The sequence below is a fragment of the Anser cygnoides genome, chromosome 2 (assembly GCF_040182565.1).
Source record: "Anser cygnoides isolate HZ-2024a breed goose chromosome 2, Taihu_goose_T2T_genome, whole genome shotgun sequence".
Taxonomy (NCBI): Eukaryota; Metazoa; Chordata; class Aves; order Anseriformes; family Anatidae; genus Anser; species Anser cygnoides.
In genome coordinates, this window is record NC_089874.1 from 107223318 (window position 1) to 107242120 (window position 18803).

Below are 18803 nucleotides of genomic sequence, written 5' to 3' on the forward strand. Positions count from 1 at the left end.
GAAAGGGTGCAAAGAAGATGGAGCCAGGCTCTCTTCTCAGTGGTGGCCAGTGACTGGTGGAAATGGGCACAAAATGAAACATGGGAGGTTCCATCTAAACATCAGCAAACACTTCTTTACTGTGTGAGTGACTGTGCAATGGACACAGGTTACCTAAAGAGGTTGTGGAGTCTTCTCTACCCTTGGAGATATTCAAAAGCAATCTCAGACACAGTCTTGGGTGAACAGCTCTTAGTGACCCTGCTTGAGCAGAGGGGTTGAATCAGACAACCTCCAAAGGTCATTTCCATATCTTAACCATTCCGTGATTTTATGATGTTGGAATTTGCTTAAAAGAGAAAAGACACTTCACTGTATTTCTCCCCTTTTTATTATTCTGATTTCTTCCAAAAATAGCATAACTATGTACTTTCAAATAAAACTTGATATAAGAAATCTCACAAAACTAGCTTTGATGCACACAAATGAAGTTCAACGAAACATTTCAGCACTTCTAAGGTGTCACAGCATTTTTCAGCTAGTTTCTTAAGATTCTTTTCTACTATATATAGTACTTGTTTTACTTAATTTTAGTAGCAGCTACATCCCAGTGAAGGTTACAAGTGATCTTCTGGAAGATTTAAAAAAATAATAAAAAATAATAATAATTAAAAAAAAAATCAAGAATCAGAGGAAAGAGTATGACCCAATTACAGAAGGAAGGCTATACAACTACAAACTCAAATAACTTGAATGTTTAACAGGTATGTTCTTTCCTAGGTTTATTATAGCTTTGCAAAAATACTTGTGTACCATCAACACTTTATCACTTAATCTGTATGTAAAATAGAATAGCCAACAGCAGCAAAAAGCTACTGTTAGCCTCAGAAGGGAGAGAAAAAGCTTGAAGAAAGTCACTCATACCCTCTCAGGAGTGGGTAGCTATAGGCATGTTAAAAGCAGAGAAAACGCCATGCCAGAAATCCCTAAGCCAGCTCTATGAGACTGACAGGCAGGAGGACAGTAGTGAGGTACTATTCTGTCTATTGGTATCATTAATTTGTATTCCCGAATAGAATCTTTGACTCTAATTTGGCAATTGTTATCCACATGCACTGGCGTGTGTGCACATGCACAACTGCCCCTCTCAGAGTAAAATTCCAGTGTCCTAAATTGTCATACAGATTCCACTTTAAGTTCATGATCCAACACTTGACCATGCTCTTAACGCCTTAAGGACCGCAATAAGGTCCTCATCACCAACAGCTCATCCTTCTGCCAAGCTTATTTGAAATTTCATGAAACAAGTAACAAACATCCTACGATCTGTCTAGTAACTTTCAAGAGACATTAAAACTACCAAAAAGTCAGGAGAGTCTTTAATATAATAGAAAACGTTCAGTAATTTAAGTTCAGCAGCTGTTATTACCACGTAGTCATACTTGGAAAAACAACATAAAGATTCAAAACTTTAGAAATTCAGTTCTTTCAGAGCAGTTTTGTACAGAACAAACTTGTTTAATCATGAAAGCACCATGAACTGACACTACATATCAGCAAGCACAACAACAAAAATTTAGAAAAAAATCCTAGAACTTTATCATGTAAACTACACTTTGAATACCACTAAGGTAGATTTACACTGCAGGCTGGAGCACAGCACAGAGGTACTCAAACTGACTTGGGTATTATTTACCACTTAGCTCTGCATGCAATGTAGACATACCCTATGTGTCTGAATATATCTCATTATGAATTAACTGAGCTTTGCAGTACAATATTTAGGCTCTCATTTTGCATCACTGAAGCCAACAGTCATTTTCCATCAGCTTCAGGAAGAGCAGAGTTAGGCTGGTAACCACAAATATTCTTAGCTACTAACAAAACGTTTTGTTGTTTTTTTTTTTGTAACATGAAGTTGCGTCAAGTTCAAATGTGAGTTTTGAGAGCATGCAGATTGCTTACAAATCCTTAAAAACACTGGTTCAGAATCTTTCTTATATATACACACACAAGTCCATCTGTCACAGACAGGCAATGTAACTCAGAATCATGAGCTTCCTCTCGTTTTTGGTAGTGTCCTGCACACTTCTGATAATTAAAAAATAAAAATAAAAAAATAGTTGCCACAATGGATTTCAGACCATTCCAACTTGTACATGGATATGATCTCTTCTTGCTGCATCCAGTATGTGAAGTTTCACAGTTGCTTCTCAAATGCAAATACCAAGTAAATACCTAGAAAAGAAAACAGAGCACAAAGTTTCAGCTTCCTCTGGCACTCGCATAGGTGTTCAAAATTTAAACAGATTGACATCCTGCCCAAACAACTTGTTAACTGACTGCTGACATTATGAGAACTGCCATGGTTTCCCCACAACTCTAGCGTTCAATTCTAGCGTAGTTTTAAGATATATTTTCAAGAGAGAGCTTCAAGTATCCAAAGAAGAAAATATTTTAAGTACTGTTGATTCTACTGATGCAACACTAACTTCAGTTAATGTAAATGCAACTCAAATTACTATGCCATTTTACAGATAATTAACGTTCCCTGGTGCATAAAAAGTCACATGCAAGTAAGTTTAAAGACTCCTTTATACACCCAATTTTAACAGACAATAAGGGGTCAAATGATCAACCTCACTTTCAATTAAAAAGTGAATTAAACCATGATAAAAAACTCTCAATTTTGCTTTTAAAATATCATAGACAAAGAAATATTTACACATGCCAGATATCATTTTCTCAATTACAGATCAGTATAATTCCAGAAATGGACCTCATAAAGTCCCCATCAGTGCCCTGGGAAAGGGTTATTCAACATACAATCGAATCAATGCAGCTATGTCAGAAGTTCTTGAGCTTCATATCAGACAGGTAATTTAAATCACTTTAAGACCATGAGTCCAAATAAACAGTTTTCCACTTAAACCTAACTTTTAACAAATGTTCTAGCTACACTACAAATCTTTCAATACAAGCCTATTCTATATTCCTCAGCAATAAAGCAAAGTGAAGTTTCATGTAATGAGCAAGCTGTGCTTTTGTCCTAAACCATCAAAAACTCTGTACTCCAACTCTCTGGAAAAAAAAAAAATAAGAACAAGTACTTTGGTCACTCATCACTGAACTTTTGAAAGTATAAAAAGCTCCTCTCAATTAGATTCATAGATTACATAATACTTTTACACTGTTTGAATTAATGTTTACTTTAAAAAGCAAACGCTTTAAAGACTTTTTCATTCATGAATTAAACAGCATTTTTGTTTGTTTTTAACCTACTAACACAATCTGTATAATGGTCTGCAAAAATGCAAATACTGGTTGGCTACTGTGACACATAAGTTAGTAACAACCACTCCGGGAAACAATTTTTACCAACAGAATTCTCAGTCCCTTTCATGTGAGATGTACTAAATACAATATTGAAAAAAAACACTGACGTCAAAAGTTTTCCATGAAACACATTTACAGAATTCAAATGTATTTAAGAATATTATATCCTTTTCTGTGTCTGAGGCACAGACTTCCGTTCCCTCCACCCCTTTCATAAAACATTCAAATACCTCTTCACCATCCGTGCTGTTTCTTTCTGAAACATACTAACCACTACAGGCAAAAAATAAAGTTTCAGTCTGTCTTCCCAAACCAGACTTGTCTTTTTTGATGAATATATGCCCCCAGTGAATTTTGTTTTCTAGCTGACTAGTAACAGTACAATGTCCAAGTGTACATTTTTGCTGATATTAAAGGACTGACACTACCATCCTCTTTCCATACATTCTAAGAAGGCTTCCCCAAAATGTTTTTGGCCTGGAAGTTCACATACTTGAAACTACTTAAATGAACAGAAGTTCAACCTATTTCATGTGTTTCCCCTCACCCATTTCTTGAGCTGTGTGTACTATATTGGCTATATACAGGCATTTGAATAACACAAATAAAATACTGTTTTATGTAAAATTTGCATTTTCTTCCTTAATTGATGGTCTGTTTATTTTCATACATTTCCCACAGCAGGCATTTAGTCAACACCAAGTTTTCAAAACGATACTTACTTGTTGCTTCCCATTCAGATTTACTCAAGGTTCCCTAGAAGAGGACATAAAAACCAGTTCAAACAAAAAGATGAGGAAACAACAAACCACCGTTTTAATTCAAGATAAACAATCTTTCACAGACCAACTTCTAACCACCCACACTAGATGGCTATTTAGGTACTAGTTAAGCATTATTGTAGACCACAGATATTTACAACTCCAGTAACTAGAATGATGGGGAACTGGGACACCTCAGATAATGGAGCACACCTAAATTACGTAGGTAGAGCAGAATGGGTGTCCAGGCGGTTGGGCTGGATGCCTTTGCAATGCAGGGGCACACTGGGTCCACTACTGCACGTCAGCATGACCCGACATGGCTCAAGCAGCTCTCCTGCCCAAGCTGCCCAACATCCATGCTGAAGCTGTGGAAAGGCCCCAGGCCACAGTACTGCCACCTTCCCCAGGAATATTGCCAGCTTCCACCTAACACCTTCCTCCAAGCCACAAAAGCTCTCCTCGAGAAGAATAACCCTGAGCCCAGCCCGCATGCTATGGAAAATAATCCACCTGAGAGCCCTAGGAAGCCTACTCCTAGCCCATCTTTCAGATGAAAGCACAGTAGCAGGGGCAACGCCCAAGTATTGACAGCTGCTGCCATTTATTCCACCTATTAAGAAGCATGAGGTAATAAGCAACAAGCTCCCTTTCTGCTCTGCCTACTCCATCCTCTTCCAGTGTGCTCTCACTGCGGGCGTGATTTAACCCATATGCTACTCACTGACCAGTTCTGACCAAACGATTCATCTTTTCTGAGGTCAGTAAAAAAAAAAAAAAAAAAAGTAAATAAAAAGACTTGTTCACATGACATAGCACTTAACACCCCTTCTCACACTTCTTCCCAGGCATCAACTACTTGCCAACTGTTAAGAGTATCAGGCAAAAGAGGTCTTTGGTCTTACTCTGCCATTCTCATGTTCTTAAGGTTGTTTCTTAAAAGAGGCAACCTTCTTTTTGAAATTTTTAGATTTCAAATACAGAGAGCAGGTTTCTTTTCCCTCTTGATGTAGGATTGTTATATACGCAGTAAATCCTCAATAATTCACTACATCCTCAATAATTCAGAACATGAACAGCAGGTAAGCCAATCATGAAAAAAAAAAATCCAACTGGAAAAATGTCAAACTGACAGCTTCGCACTACATGCACCATAAAAAAGTTTAACACCAAGTCTTAGTAACTGCGCACCTTACTTAAGCTACAAACTTTACTCAAACTACTCAGCCTCCAGTTTTGGTTCTCTTGTCAAAGAACCTCAACACACAAAGACAGGCTAAAGTTCAGACCGAAACAGCCAACATTGTGTACCAGGAACTGCTGAGCATGAGACGGTGAAATTACGCTTTTGAGAGGTTTCCATCCAGCCTTACTCCCCAAAGGCAGGTGCAGAAGTAAGCACACAGCTATATGCCATCCTGAACAGCTAGTCTGGCTACAGACAGGATAGGCAATAGACAACGGCAGCAGTTCCTGGGGCAACGGCAGATGTTGTCTGACCTCCTGCTCACTTCCCAGGAACAGCATTTGTGCAGGCTCCTGTCCATCATGCACCCAATGAGCTCTGAGACCAACACAGAAGAATGAAAAGGCTGTGAGGGGACAAGCTGCCAGAAGAGCTTTGCCCCTCAAGAACTGAAATTCAGAGGAATCGCACACACGCATGGAGCCATGGAGCGTGAGCAGACACATGGTGTTCAGGTGTCTGCTGCATTAAACCCCAACACCATGCCACAAAATGAAGCAAAAGACACATCATCTCAACATCAAGGCTTCCACTCCAGTCTTCTAAAGCGCTCTCTGGAGCTACGGACACTATCACACTCCCTGTACCACATAGTGTAGACACAGAACTAGGCTGGAAAGTCCTGATGACAATACGGCTAGTTCAGTATCTAAATGAAAGGACAGCAGAAAGGGGGTCCAACAGACAACTCCAACATTGTCATGTCCTGCTAGGACAGCCAAAGAAAGAAACCTCATTTATAAAAATATGAGAAAGACAGGAAGCTCAGAAAGGCAGCGTGTCCTTTAGAAGACAAGACTAGAAGCAGAAAAAATGTATTTAATTGGACCACTGATCTAAAATCTACTATGATCTCCATAAAAGATGTTTCAGTATTCTTTTGTTTTTGAAATAAATCAAGCTGGCAAAGCCAGAGAACTGCAGAAAAATATATGACAGGCTATCAGACTAAATATTCTACAAGGTAACATTACTATCATCACAAAGAAAGGGTCTTTCCATTCCCGGATGTGAACAGAATATCATATTTAATAAAACAGAGGAGAGAAATATATGGATGCAGGTAGGACTGGTTCAGTTCTAGTAGCTCTGCTCAAAAAATGCAGGAAGGGCAGATTAAAAAAAAAAATCAGAACTTTACTAAAACTGGCTGCAAAATGAGCTGGATCTTCTTCACCCAAAAAGACAACAGAAAAAAAAATGTATAATACTTTAAATACCTACAAGATTACAAAGAAAGTTTTCAACTCTCCTCTGTCTGAGGATTAAAAGAAGAAAACTAAAATTTTAAATAGAGTGAAGATCCAGAATCATAAGAAAATTCTTGAAATTCAAGATAGTTATGTTAGAACAGATGTCAAGGGGGATGGCAGAACATCCTTTTCTTTCCACACTGTTACAAATTTTTTAATATCTAACAACTTAACTGAATTTAATTCTTTAAGCAAAGGTTATAGATGAACTGCCTGTTCTACGATTTGTCATGTACACGGAGACATAGGTGGCAATTCCATTGCAGTTGAAATGAAGAAGGTATGAAACATCTACAAGATTATGGCCTATGTACTTACCAATGGTAACTTTGCCTTGCCATCTTTGATAAACTCTTTTGCATGCTCATAATCATCAGGTTTATCAGAAGCAAGTCTGGAATCATCAGATGTAGAATATGGCTAGAGAAAATACAAAAAACAAGAAAAAAATATTAATTAGGTAGTATGATGCACTAATCACACTAGTCAAGGGTTTGTGACAGTATGGCCCAAAACGGAGGTCAGTAATTATTAGGAGTATCTTAAAATTTGCATTCCTCCTTTAAGGCACCTGTCGGGTCAGGCCTGATATTTGCTACTTCCCAGAAAATCTAACACCCAGAATTTATAAATTAACTTTTATCCACTTACATGTCTGAAACAGGACAGACAGAATAAGCTATAAAAATTATGCTCCACGTACAGCTCATTACAAACATGATCTAGATATACCCTCTTTCAGAACAACATCCAAACAAGCCAGCAACTGAAGAGAACTACTGAGAACAGAGCAGCTATATTATTTCAAGCAGAATGCTTAAAATGCCTGAATGACACACAGGAGCTATAAACAGAAGCATACATCTGATTCTTCAAAACTAATACATACTTATTAAAGATCCCTGTTACTGCAAAATGCTCTGTACTCAGCAGTGCTGTCCTCAGTTTTATGCGGCTACTAATTAAGACAACTCTCACTGTTCTAAGATGCTGATATGTAAGATGGTGTTTCACCATGCTACTGGAAATATGAGCACCGTCCCTTTTTGAGTCAAGAAGGGCAGTAGAGTCCACTCGTAGCCCATGTCACTAAGCTTAATGTGTCACCACATACTCAACTAGATAGCCTTGTGCTGAAAAATTCTACCATTTGAGGCAAAACAGAAGCATATGTAACCGTGATTAAAAACAAAGCCCCAGAGATAGCACTGAAAAACTCCTCTAAAGCTGCTAAAGTTATCCAAGATAACAGCTGGAGGATAAAAGGCAAAAACACTGGACAAAAACTGTAAGCCCAACTCCAGTTAAGTATCATTTTCTCCTGTAAACACAGCCTTCCTTTTATTCGTACAAAGATTACTTTCTGACTCTTAATCAGCACTTTTTGAACAAAGATCCAGCTTTCAGCCTCTCTGCTGTGGAAGAAATTGATTACAGTTCCCGCTGTGTGACACCAGGCGTGATTCCTGTGTTTCTACGTAAAATAAGAAACAAACATTGACCACACCTGGTCAAATAACACCAACATGCTTCTGCTTGCTTCTTAATAAAAATTAAGTCTTGCTTCAAAATTGCAAATTTAGCTATAGAATTGAATTGCTGTACCAGGTGCAGACACAAAAGTCAGTGAAGAAGGAATGGTAGGAAGTGCTCCAGGCACTGGAGCAGAAATTCTCTTGCAGCCTAGGGAGAAGACCATGGTGAAACAGGTTGTCCCCCTGCGGACCACTGAGGACCACATCAGAGCAGATATCCACACTATAGACGGTGAGGACCCCAAGCCAAAGCAAGGTGGATAAACCCCTGAAAGAAGCTGCAGCCTGTGTAGAGCTCATGCTCCTGACAGGAACTGCAGCCCATGAAGAGGAGCCCACGCTAGAGCAATTTGTTCCTGAAGTACTACACCCCACGGAATGGACCAGTGCTGGAGCAGTTCTTCAAGAACTGCAGCCTGTGGGAGGGACCCATGCTGGAGCTGAGGCGGAAAGAGCAGCTGAGAGGAGCTGTTTGTAACGATCACAGTCCCCAACCCCACAAGCCACTCTGTCAAGGGAAGAAGGTAAGGGAGTCAGGAATGAAGGTGAGCCTGGGAAGAAAGGGCTGAGAGGCTGAGACAAGGGAAGGCATTTTTAGTTTTGCCTTTGTTTGTGGCAATAAACTAAAATAATCTTCCCTAAGTCAAGCCTGTTTTGCCCATGATGGTAACTGGTAAGCAATCTCCCTGCCTTTATCTTAACCCATAAGCTTTTTTTGGCTTATTTTCTCCACACACACACACCAAGTCCAGTTGAGGAGGGGAAAGTGAGAGAGCAGCTGGGTGGGCTCTGGTAGCCAGCCAAAGTTAACTGACCACAATCATGCTTTCAGCAACAGGAGTTTAGTTCTTCTGTTGGCAGTCCTTAGTTAATTGCACAATGTTCACAAGAGTAATTTCAGTTATTGCACAAATAATTAACAAGATGTAAAATACTATTTAAAAGAAAAAATGTTAACTCTGCATTTACCTCCAAAGCCTGCATTCTCCTTAACAGCATCTTATGCTCCTCATTCTTGACTTTTTCTTCATAGAATTCCCGAAACGTCATTTTGTAGACTAGCTTCATACCATGCTTCTTTGCCATTCTGTCAAAATAATATGATTAATTAGGGAAACCACAAAAATTACTGTAGCTTTATTTTCAAAGAAACAGTTTTAAGCCACAGTGACATCTTATGGTATTCACTAGAATTACAATCGTTCTAAAATTTATCTTTCGGTAAACACATTTAGATGAAAAAAAAAATGCATTACCACCACAAACTGTACCTTTTTTGAATTATGACAATAAAAATCTACACATAAGTGATTATAAACATTTCAACAGAAAAATGTGTCTTCTCCTAGCACTCAAGTTACTAATCATCATCTGCCACATCAGCTATTAGGGATATACTGAGGAATCCTCTTTCTACTAGATTTAGTGCCTTACATCTCAGTTACATGTTGACACTATGGTCATACAATACTGAAGTTACAGGCATCAGTGGTAGAAGCTAACATTCTTCATAGAGAGACACAAATGAAGTGCGTGAAAACATACAGATTTGAAGGGAAAACTCCACATACTGAATTTGAATGGCCAGGGTGGAGAATATGGAAACATTTGTCTGTACCTCACAGGACAACAGGCTGGTAATGGTATATCTGAATTCAAGCAGAGGTAACAGCAAAATACACACTCAAAGAAGATTTACAGAAAGGAAAAGTTAGCCTTAGGAAAAAAAAAAAAAAAAAAAAAAAAAATCAATGAACATCCAAAAAAAAGGTTGGATAAGATAAGAGGCACCATAAAGAAGAGGATACACAAGAGGCTGGAGCACTTAAGAAAGGTAGAATAAAACCCCAGAAATATAAGGTTAAAGAAGGAAGATTTGACAGCACTAAACGTAATACTTACAGATGACATCAGATACTGAAATTCCTATGCAAGACCTAGTACCTGACCAGAGCACCTTCAGCTGTGTACAACAGACACATACCAGATTACAGTCTCAGACAGAAATGCAAGAAATGTCTTCATTTAGAGACAAAAAAAAAAAAAAAAAAAAAAAAACCAAGGAACTGAAACTGTAACAAGAAAGACAAAGTTTTCTGTTGCGCAATAAAACACTGCTCTCATTATATAATGAATTCAAAATTTAACTTACTCTTCCAGTAATGGAAAATAAACCAAGAATTCAGGGACATCAACCACTTCTTCTAAGTGGAAATCATATTTGCAGCCAAACAAGGGATATTCTCCCTTCTTCTCAAATTTTACACTGTATACGTCATTCCCAAATGAATTTGTTTCTGAAGCTTCTAGCCGTTTTCTATAAAAAGAGATATAAACAAATGGTAATTGACAGACCGACTTTTCATTTTACAGAGTAAACAATGCCTAAGAGACCTGAAACTGCTTCATCCCAGTATTACAGCGTCCAGGATTCAATGTACTTTCCCACACACCGAATCCATTAAGGCAATGAAAATGAAATGAAGCAAAGAGGCATGCCAAGTTTTAAAAGTTCATCATTTCTCTACAATATACCAAGGACTACATGGACCTAGAAAATTAATTTTCAGACCAGGCATATTCTACAGGGACAAGACAGGCTTCTTGGAACTACCACAGCAAATTCTTACAGTTACTCTCCAGGCTGTGGATATTTAGCCACTATTTAAATCACTACCAAAGGTTTACCTATGAAGATCCATACTCACTCCAGAAGAGCCATGGGTACAAGAGACAACAGTTAGTACGCATTTACCTGTTTGAGTCAAGTTCATGAGTGGGATTTTCCTGACTAGAATCCAAAACTGTTGCAAAAAAATTGTTTTTGTTTACACAAATGTATCAGAGCACTTGAAGAACAACTATGACTTGACAATGCTTCACAGACTTTTGGAAGGCTAGTAGGATAAAAAAGTACTTACACAAGCTCAAAGCTATTTGGAGTTGTGCCAATGAAATACCCTCCAGGAGATAGGTTCCCACAAGCATTCTTAAGCATCATGTCAGCCTGCTCATATGTCTCAAATGAGTAATGGTAAACAAATTGACAGCTGCAAATGTCAAAGCGCATATCTGGATCATTGTACTTGGAAGACAGGAGATCCTGAAATGCATTAAAAAGAATAAAAAAGATAAAGAAAACTTGTGGCAAAAGCTACACAAACAAGCATGATTCATTTACATCTTACAACAAAATACACCACTCCCATAATTCTTTGAAGTCTTTCCACATCCACTCCTTCACAAGTTCAACATGAACAAGCTGAAAAAGGTTAGAGTAAGAAAAAGCCCACAGCTACACTGAAAACTTGTGTTGTCATGATAAAAAAAACAAATTACCACGTCTAAAAATTATTTTCTCCTCATCAACTACGTAACTACACCGAAAGGCCAAAACCCAAGGTTACAGTTACCTGTAAGTTTCCAGAGATATTTTAATGCTGAGGACTTATAACTAGTCACAGTTTAGCTGAAAACCACCATCATAATAAAATTTATCATAAAAAATCATAATAAAATGTACTTTCAGTTTACTAAGTAAACTGAATGTAATGACAACTGTCTGCAATGACAACTGGCATTTCTTTTGCTAAGAAAATACCCATTAAATATATTATTGAGGGGGAAGAGGATTTGTATTAAATATGGCAGCTTACAAGCCAGCCAAGTTGTATTTGCTTGTATTTTCACACATGCACACCTATAATGTAACTACACACTCCTGTCCCCTTAATCCAAGTAACCAGTAACCCTGGAGGACTTGGAACCCTTGAAATGTGTCACGTTAAAGCTTGACACAGTTTGACCCTGTACTCCAGCAGTTCCCAACTTTTCTTTTCAGGTTTCCTTTATACAACACTAGTAGCATCCACAAATACCAGAGGAGCACAGGCCCCAGAGCCCATGATACACATTCTGTACTTAAGATTTCATACTTAACAGTTCTGCCTGAGTTTCTCTTCTCCCCCAGACTCCCCATCCACCTACTCGCTCCCAGTCTACAACAGTTCACACCACATTCTGTCAATGTTATGTATGTGGCAAGACAAAAATGGATGCTTCAGATACCCATAGCAATTCAATTTTATCTGTTTGCTACTCCTTTGTAATTTTACAAAGGGAGACACAAGAAGCCAGTATGCAGAGGTCCAGGGGAGGAACTAGGTCAGCTGGAAGAGGGAGATTTTGCATTATATATAACACTAAGGATAGATATGAACTTTCAGGGAGATGGACTTCTGTATGTGTGGACAGAGAGAACAGAATATGAAACAGGCAGTACATGTGCATGCAAGACCTAACTGTGATAACAATGTGAAGATATCCCTTTCTTTCCAGGCCAAGGCTGTCTCCTCTACTCCATGACTAATTTTGAACAAAGAGAGATGACTTGGAAACATGCAACTGACTGTATTCCTCAGAAGAAAAGGGTGGCAACCAAGAATTCAAGCCACCAACCCTTCCTGCAAGTCTAGGTAGAATAGGTTCAGGCTTTCCACAAGTACACTGGAACCAGCTGGGCTCTGTCCCTCAGCCTGTGTCAGCAGGGCACACTCAGCCTTCATTTCCAGGGAGCGAAAGCAGTGCTGTGCACAAGACTGTTTCCTAAACCACAGCAATGTATTCCACATCACCACCATGCCATCTAAAAAATCTGCACCATCACAGACATTTTGAAGATTAATATTATGGCAATTAAAATGCTACTAGAAAAAAAAAATACTGGAATAAAGAAAATTTATGTGTTAAATCACAAAATGTCCCTTATTCATTCCAGCATCAAAACACATTCAGACAGTTTTCAAAGTCCCATACTGGATCCCAGAACTGCAGAAATAAGTATTAATTCCCTTTCCCTTGTCAAATGTAAGAAATCAAAAGCATCACATTTATTACCTGAGAAAGGCATTCAAGCTTCAAAAACGTTACAATGTAAAGCAGTAATCAAATGCATTTAACTAAATTTCATGCGACGTTTCAGTAACCTGTGCAGTTGATTATCCTGATAGTACAACAACCTGATCTTAAAAATATACAACATCCCCTAGATATTACAGCACTACCATCACCTCCTATATTTGCTTAACAAAAGAATGTAACATCTCTAAAGTACTGTAAAGCCTGAAAACTGTACCTTGGTACTATCTGCTTGTATAAATTCTGCATCAAAGATACGTTCATTATAGCGACATCGAGCTTTCATGTCTTCATAACGTTGCTTGCACTGTTGCACAGAAATATCAGCAATATCTATAGAGAGAGATTAAGAAAAAATTTAAAAAGAAAAAGGATGAATGTGTAAACTTCAGACAAGAAAACAGGAACAATTACTGGAGCACTGCAAACCTGTTAGGCCAGGAATAAAAGTTGATCTACAGTTACACTCTGATGTGAAGTTTTATTTCCAACTTGTAGAGAAAGAATTTAGTTTTCAGAAAGCGTTTGGGATTATAATATAACTCTTGATCATTTTCTGCCTTTACTTCAGACAAAAGTTGTAAGCTGAAGATTTTAGAAAGCTGCCATCCTCATAAGTTCAAAGAAAGCCTCCAAAATTTCATGTAATGGATACAAAGTGATTGATACAAAGTGCTGTTAGCATTAATTGTCTAGCTTCAATTAGCTAAGAGTGCAGCTCCAAGGGGGGTTTTCAAACAGTAATGAAAGCTCTTCATCTTCTTACAAACATACAAGATGTTGAAATGCAATGATTTGTGATATACGCTCATATTTCATCATGGGAATTTTTCTTTTTAAGGCTATTACTCTCACAGGCAGAGCTTCACTGAATAATGACACGTCGGACAAATTTTAAAACTAATAATGCACAATTTATAGCTTACATAAGGGCTCTGTAAGCAAATTCATTACCTGTATTTGAAGGCTGACAACTGAAAAAGAAAGGCAACAAAGACCTGGAAAGTACCAAAATACCTAGAATAATTCCCACTAAAGGAATTCTATTAAATGTTATTATCTATTAAATTTGAAATTAAGCAACACTTCCTCTGATTATACTTGAAATGATTCTGGGGAGAAGGGAAGATGATATCTTCTTTCCAATACCTATGCAAACTACTTAAACAAAAGACTTTTTAAGCAGTTTTCAGCTCTTCCCCTTTCTGAGTCTGAAAATCTTTAGCTGACTGTAATATCTGAGTTTTTGTCACAACATCATGTTGTTTGTTCGTTTTTTTAAATGCAACTCTTACATGTGTATTCTCAGAACAGTTAAAAATACTACAGAAGATTAGACATGGGAGAAAAGACAAAATATATCAAGTCAGTCTTTTCCCCAGTGCTACATTTTACCTAAGACAATCTGTGATAATATGGTATCTCTTTACTGCTACTAGCTTTTATTTAAGAGTTGAACTGAGAGCTCATTACACAGAATATTAACGGTTCTGGTATTTATGCTGGCAATCAAATAGATGTCTTCAAGTTAAAAGACAAAAAAAAAAAACAAACACCTTTTTGACAGAAGGTGCATCACTGCACTCTTGGGCATACTAACAGCAAAGGAAACAGTACAAGACTAGAGATGTGCTTTTTTTCCCCCCCATAATAGTGGTATACTTTCCCTGGAAAGTTACTGTATCTTCTTACCAGTACAGACAATTTTTTTAATTCTGCCTTTTTTCCATTTCAGTAAGTCTCCACCTTTGCCACATCCCAGATCCAAAACAGTTATGTCACTCTTTTTCCGTCGTACCCTGTCTATAAATTCACCTAGAAAAATAAGAGAGAGAATGCTTATACAGGTCACTGTAATTCACTTTTATTATACAAGATCCATAGAGGACCGAAACGATTCAAGGACTTTACAACATCCAAGAACTTACTTTGCCTATAAAGTCTTGTTAACTTTACAGTCTTAAATCTTTTTTTCTAGAAACCACTAGTGATGAAAGCAACAACCACAAATTTTAAAGATTATGGAAAAGATAATTAATATTTTCTGTATTTGACATGCTTTGCCTGTGACTGGAGCACTGCACTGCTTCCCTGGCAGACAAAGGCAAAACTGCTCCTTGCTAAACAACCACCCCACGTGTGAGGACGGAACAGGGCTCCCTTTCATTACCATTAAAATGAAGGCAGATGTTATTTTTAAGTATGTGAAAGCCAGAAGATTAAAAGCCAATTAAATGTACCAGCCATAACTTTTTCTTGCAGTCACATTACAAACACGCGTAATGTTCTCCCCTCAGCCTTTCCTAGGCCTTGCAATAACACTAGCTACTTATTTGCTGTCTTTTCACGCAACATATATTGATTTTGTTTTCTTTTCCATCTCCACTCTGTCTAGATTATTCTTGTGGTGACTGATGTTGGCATATTACACAAAACATATCAACATGCTAGCCACTTCTTTTCACAGTAAGAGAGAAGAAATATGTTTTGGTACAACTGCTGCAACACCACGCTAATGAAATTGATCACGACTGAAAGGCTTGAACACAGGTTCTAGGAACAGCTTTATATAAAAAATATTGCTTTTAACTGCTCTAATAAAACCCAACAAAAAGCAGGATGCTAAGATAAATGGTGACGACATATCCTGGCATACCTCACTCTCCATGAATTTGTGGTGTTCTACTGACAATTATTTTATTTGTTTGAAGACAGAATAGTTTTGTTTACTCACTTTGGAATTAATTTGTAGCCTTCTATATAAGAAGCTGCTGCTTCTTAAAAATTACTTCCTCTAGTTTTTCATCTTTTTAAACTATTATGTGTAATACAGAAAATATCTGTTTTACATGTTCAAGTTTTCTGCAAAATTGCTTCATGTAGACCTAAGAACAGACTACTTCAAGAATAGTTTAGAAATTGAGATAGATTTAAATAACATGAAAAGCTCAATGTAACAAGAACAGATTCTTTATGATTCAAAGTTGTCCCTTTCTCTTTTAAAATGGCATGAAGAAGAACGATTACCAGTACGAACTTTTTCTAGTTTTCAGGTCAACTGACCCTTAAAACTTCAGCATTTATTTCCCACTCCAACAATATAAAATGCTACCGTAAGGATTCAAAATAAAAATATAGATAAAAATAGACATTTTACTACTAGAAAATCTAGAAAATTTTACTACTAGAAAATCTTACTGTATTAACAGACAAAGTTCAATAATAAACATCAGAGCAGAAAAAGCACATTTTGAAACAAAAAAGTTACATTTTATTAAAGGCAAAGCAATCAATTAAGGAAACTCACCAATGAGGACGCTCTTTGTCCAATTATTAAAGTTTCTGAGGTAGAATATGCGACTCTGGCTGCGTTTTTCCAATCCAACCTCTTGAAGCTCATTATAATGTGCAGCTACAGCTTGCCCATGGCCTGTCTCACTCTGTAGAAACGAGGGAAGGAATAGTCTAAAGCAGCAAATTCTTTGTATTATTTTCTCATTTAATCAAGAGACGTATCCACTTAAGAGATTTAAGAAAGGAAACAAGCTACACTGGTCACGATCATTATGGGGAAATGTTTTTGTATATATATCTGGCCTGAAACTGACATCAGTACTTCTATCACTGGAGAGTCAACTGCCTCAAAAATTTAATTCCGTTTTCAGTTGGCCCACATAACTTCTGATGGATGACATCCAGCATCTTTGCTTACATTTTCTCAAAGAATCAGTTTCATCCCCTTTAAATCAGGGGCTGAAAAGGAAGATGTTCCTTCTCTCTGAGCATTATTTCACGTTTAAGGTTCTTAGAAAATCCTGGTTCAGAAATTCAGTGTTTGCTGTTAACAGAAGTGTATGAACTGCCAATTTAACCAAAATGCTGACTAGCTGATTTTGCGCAAAGCTGTCAGTGGTAACTACCAGAGCTTTGAACAAACCAGGGTAAGGGAAAGAGAATAATGACTTGATGACAGTATCCCATTTCATATTTGTCAGCAGTCCATAGAAATGCCTGTTTTAGCCTTAAATATAATTAGTCCAAAATAGGAAGCCCGATACGATACTGAAAAGTACTCTGTAACTAGATATTATGCTCCTAACATTTCTTAACCTTGAAAACAATCTCCATTTATATACATAACATGTAAAAAAAATTATAAATAAAATACAAAGTAACAGAACACAAATTCTGCAAGACAAAACTGTCTAACAGTACAAACGAGACTGAAGAATTCTCAGTCAGAACCCACAAACATGCCACAAAATTCCAGCCACTGTGAATTTACATTGCAATTAAAAGCAATCCCAATAGTAATCCACTAAAAAAAGTCAATGCCCAAACACCTTATCATTGAAATACCAGTCGCTCAGGAGAAAAGGTCTGACTGACTTTAATATGGTACATTTGTTCTTCAACGTTTCATATAATTTTGGTAACCTTGAGCACGTACACAGCCTTACTTGTCTGGAATACTTATAACCCCATCACCTCTTTATTACCGCACTCAGCTCACTGAGACTAACAAATATTTTGACCCTTTCTAGTCTTTTTCACGGTAAGCACAGATGGTCCCCTGACAGCCACTGAAGGTGACTTAAACTAGAAAGGCTGACTTTGACAAGTGAGGGAAACACATTCACACAATCCATTAAGGCACCCCAGCTGCTGCAACCACTGTTAGTAACAGCCATCAGCAGTAGCATCTAGATTGCTGGCAGCTGCTTTCAGTCTAATCTGAAAGAGTCTAACCTCTTCATACCCTTAGGCTATGCAATAACAGCATATTCCTTGCCCTTCTAAGCCTGATCCCAAAATTACTTTAGCAAAAGGACAAAAGGGTTAGTAGTGTTTCTGCCACGACAAAGGGTATTAATTTTTCCAGACTGCTTAGATTACCATTCAGATACGAACACAGAAACAAAGCATTAGGTCAAAAACATTTTCAAATTATACATAAGTATTGCAAAAGGTCAAAAGTAGACTGGATCAGAACTACAGCATCAGTTTCTATAAGCGCATATATGATAAGGGGCAGTGTCTTATAAAACATCACTTTGCCTTGTCACCCTCCCAGGTAAAAGGAGGAATATTTTCTGCTGCTCTTACGGTACTCACTGATTTCTTCGGAGGCTCCCCCTCCTGCTCCTCCAGCTTCCTTTTCGTTCCGCCCTCCTGCTGCTCGCTGCCGGCGGGGCGCGCTGTGCCGGAGCTGCCGCCCTCCGCATCGCCACGGGGCTGCTCCCCGTCCTTTCCCTCCGCCGCGGCGGGGTCGGCCATCCCTCACGCGGGGGTAGAGCCCTCACGGCCGGCCGCTCACGCCAGGGAGCTGCGGGGAACGAGAGACCCCCCGCAGCCGTTGGCGCGCGGCGGCCGCCATTTTACGGGGCAGCGCCCGGGGGCAACGGCACCAACGGCGCCACGGCGAGGCCCCCCCCGCCCCCAAGCCCAGAGGCCCCGCCCGCTCCGTCGTGGCCCCGCCCCCCAGCTGCCCGCCGCCTCCCCTGGCTCTCCCCCGCCCCCCCCCCCGCCGCCTGCCTGTGCCGTTGCCCCGCTCCCCCCCCCGCCCGCCGCCGTGCTGCCGCGGGCGAGGAGGGGGGAGGCGGCGCGGCGCTCACCCCGCCGGGCGCTCCGCCATCCCGTTTGCGGAAGAGGCCCCCTCCGCCGTGGCGTCACGTCCGGGGAACGGGGAGGGCTTTCCAGCGGCACTGCGCATGCGTGCTGCGTGGGAGGGGAACAGGACTACGACTCCCAGCAGGCTTCGCGCGGAGGGGGGCCG

At 39.0% G+C, this 18803-nt stretch overlaps 1 protein-coding gene across 2 annotated transcripts; it reads right to left on the reverse strand.

Annotated features, from left to right (window-relative positions):
* Positions 1-352: 352 nt before the first annotated feature.
* Positions 353-18775, reverse strand: RNMT (RNA guanine-7 methyltransferase). Of its 2 annotated transcripts, none has more exons than XM_048077104.2 (11): positions 18643-18775; positions 18143-18353; positions 16335-16467; positions 14720-14842; positions 13245-13360; positions 11032-11213; positions 10263-10427; positions 9080-9197; positions 6894-6995; positions 4038-4071; positions 353-2217 (listed from the first exon to the last, which is right to left on the reverse strand). In XM_048077104.2, the coding sequence occupies exons 2-11, from the start codon at positions 18302-18304 to the stop codon at positions 2180-2182; spliced, it is 1173 nt and encodes a 390-aa protein (XP_047933061.1). In that variant the 5' UTR covers positions 18305-18353; positions 18643-18775; the 3' UTR covers positions 353-2179. The 2 variants fall into 2 exon arrangements, with proteins under 2 accessions (XP_047933061.1, XP_066848856.1); XM_066992755.1 differs by having other exon boundaries at positions 18563-18676.
* Between the last annotated feature and the right edge of the window lie 28 nt (positions 18776-18803).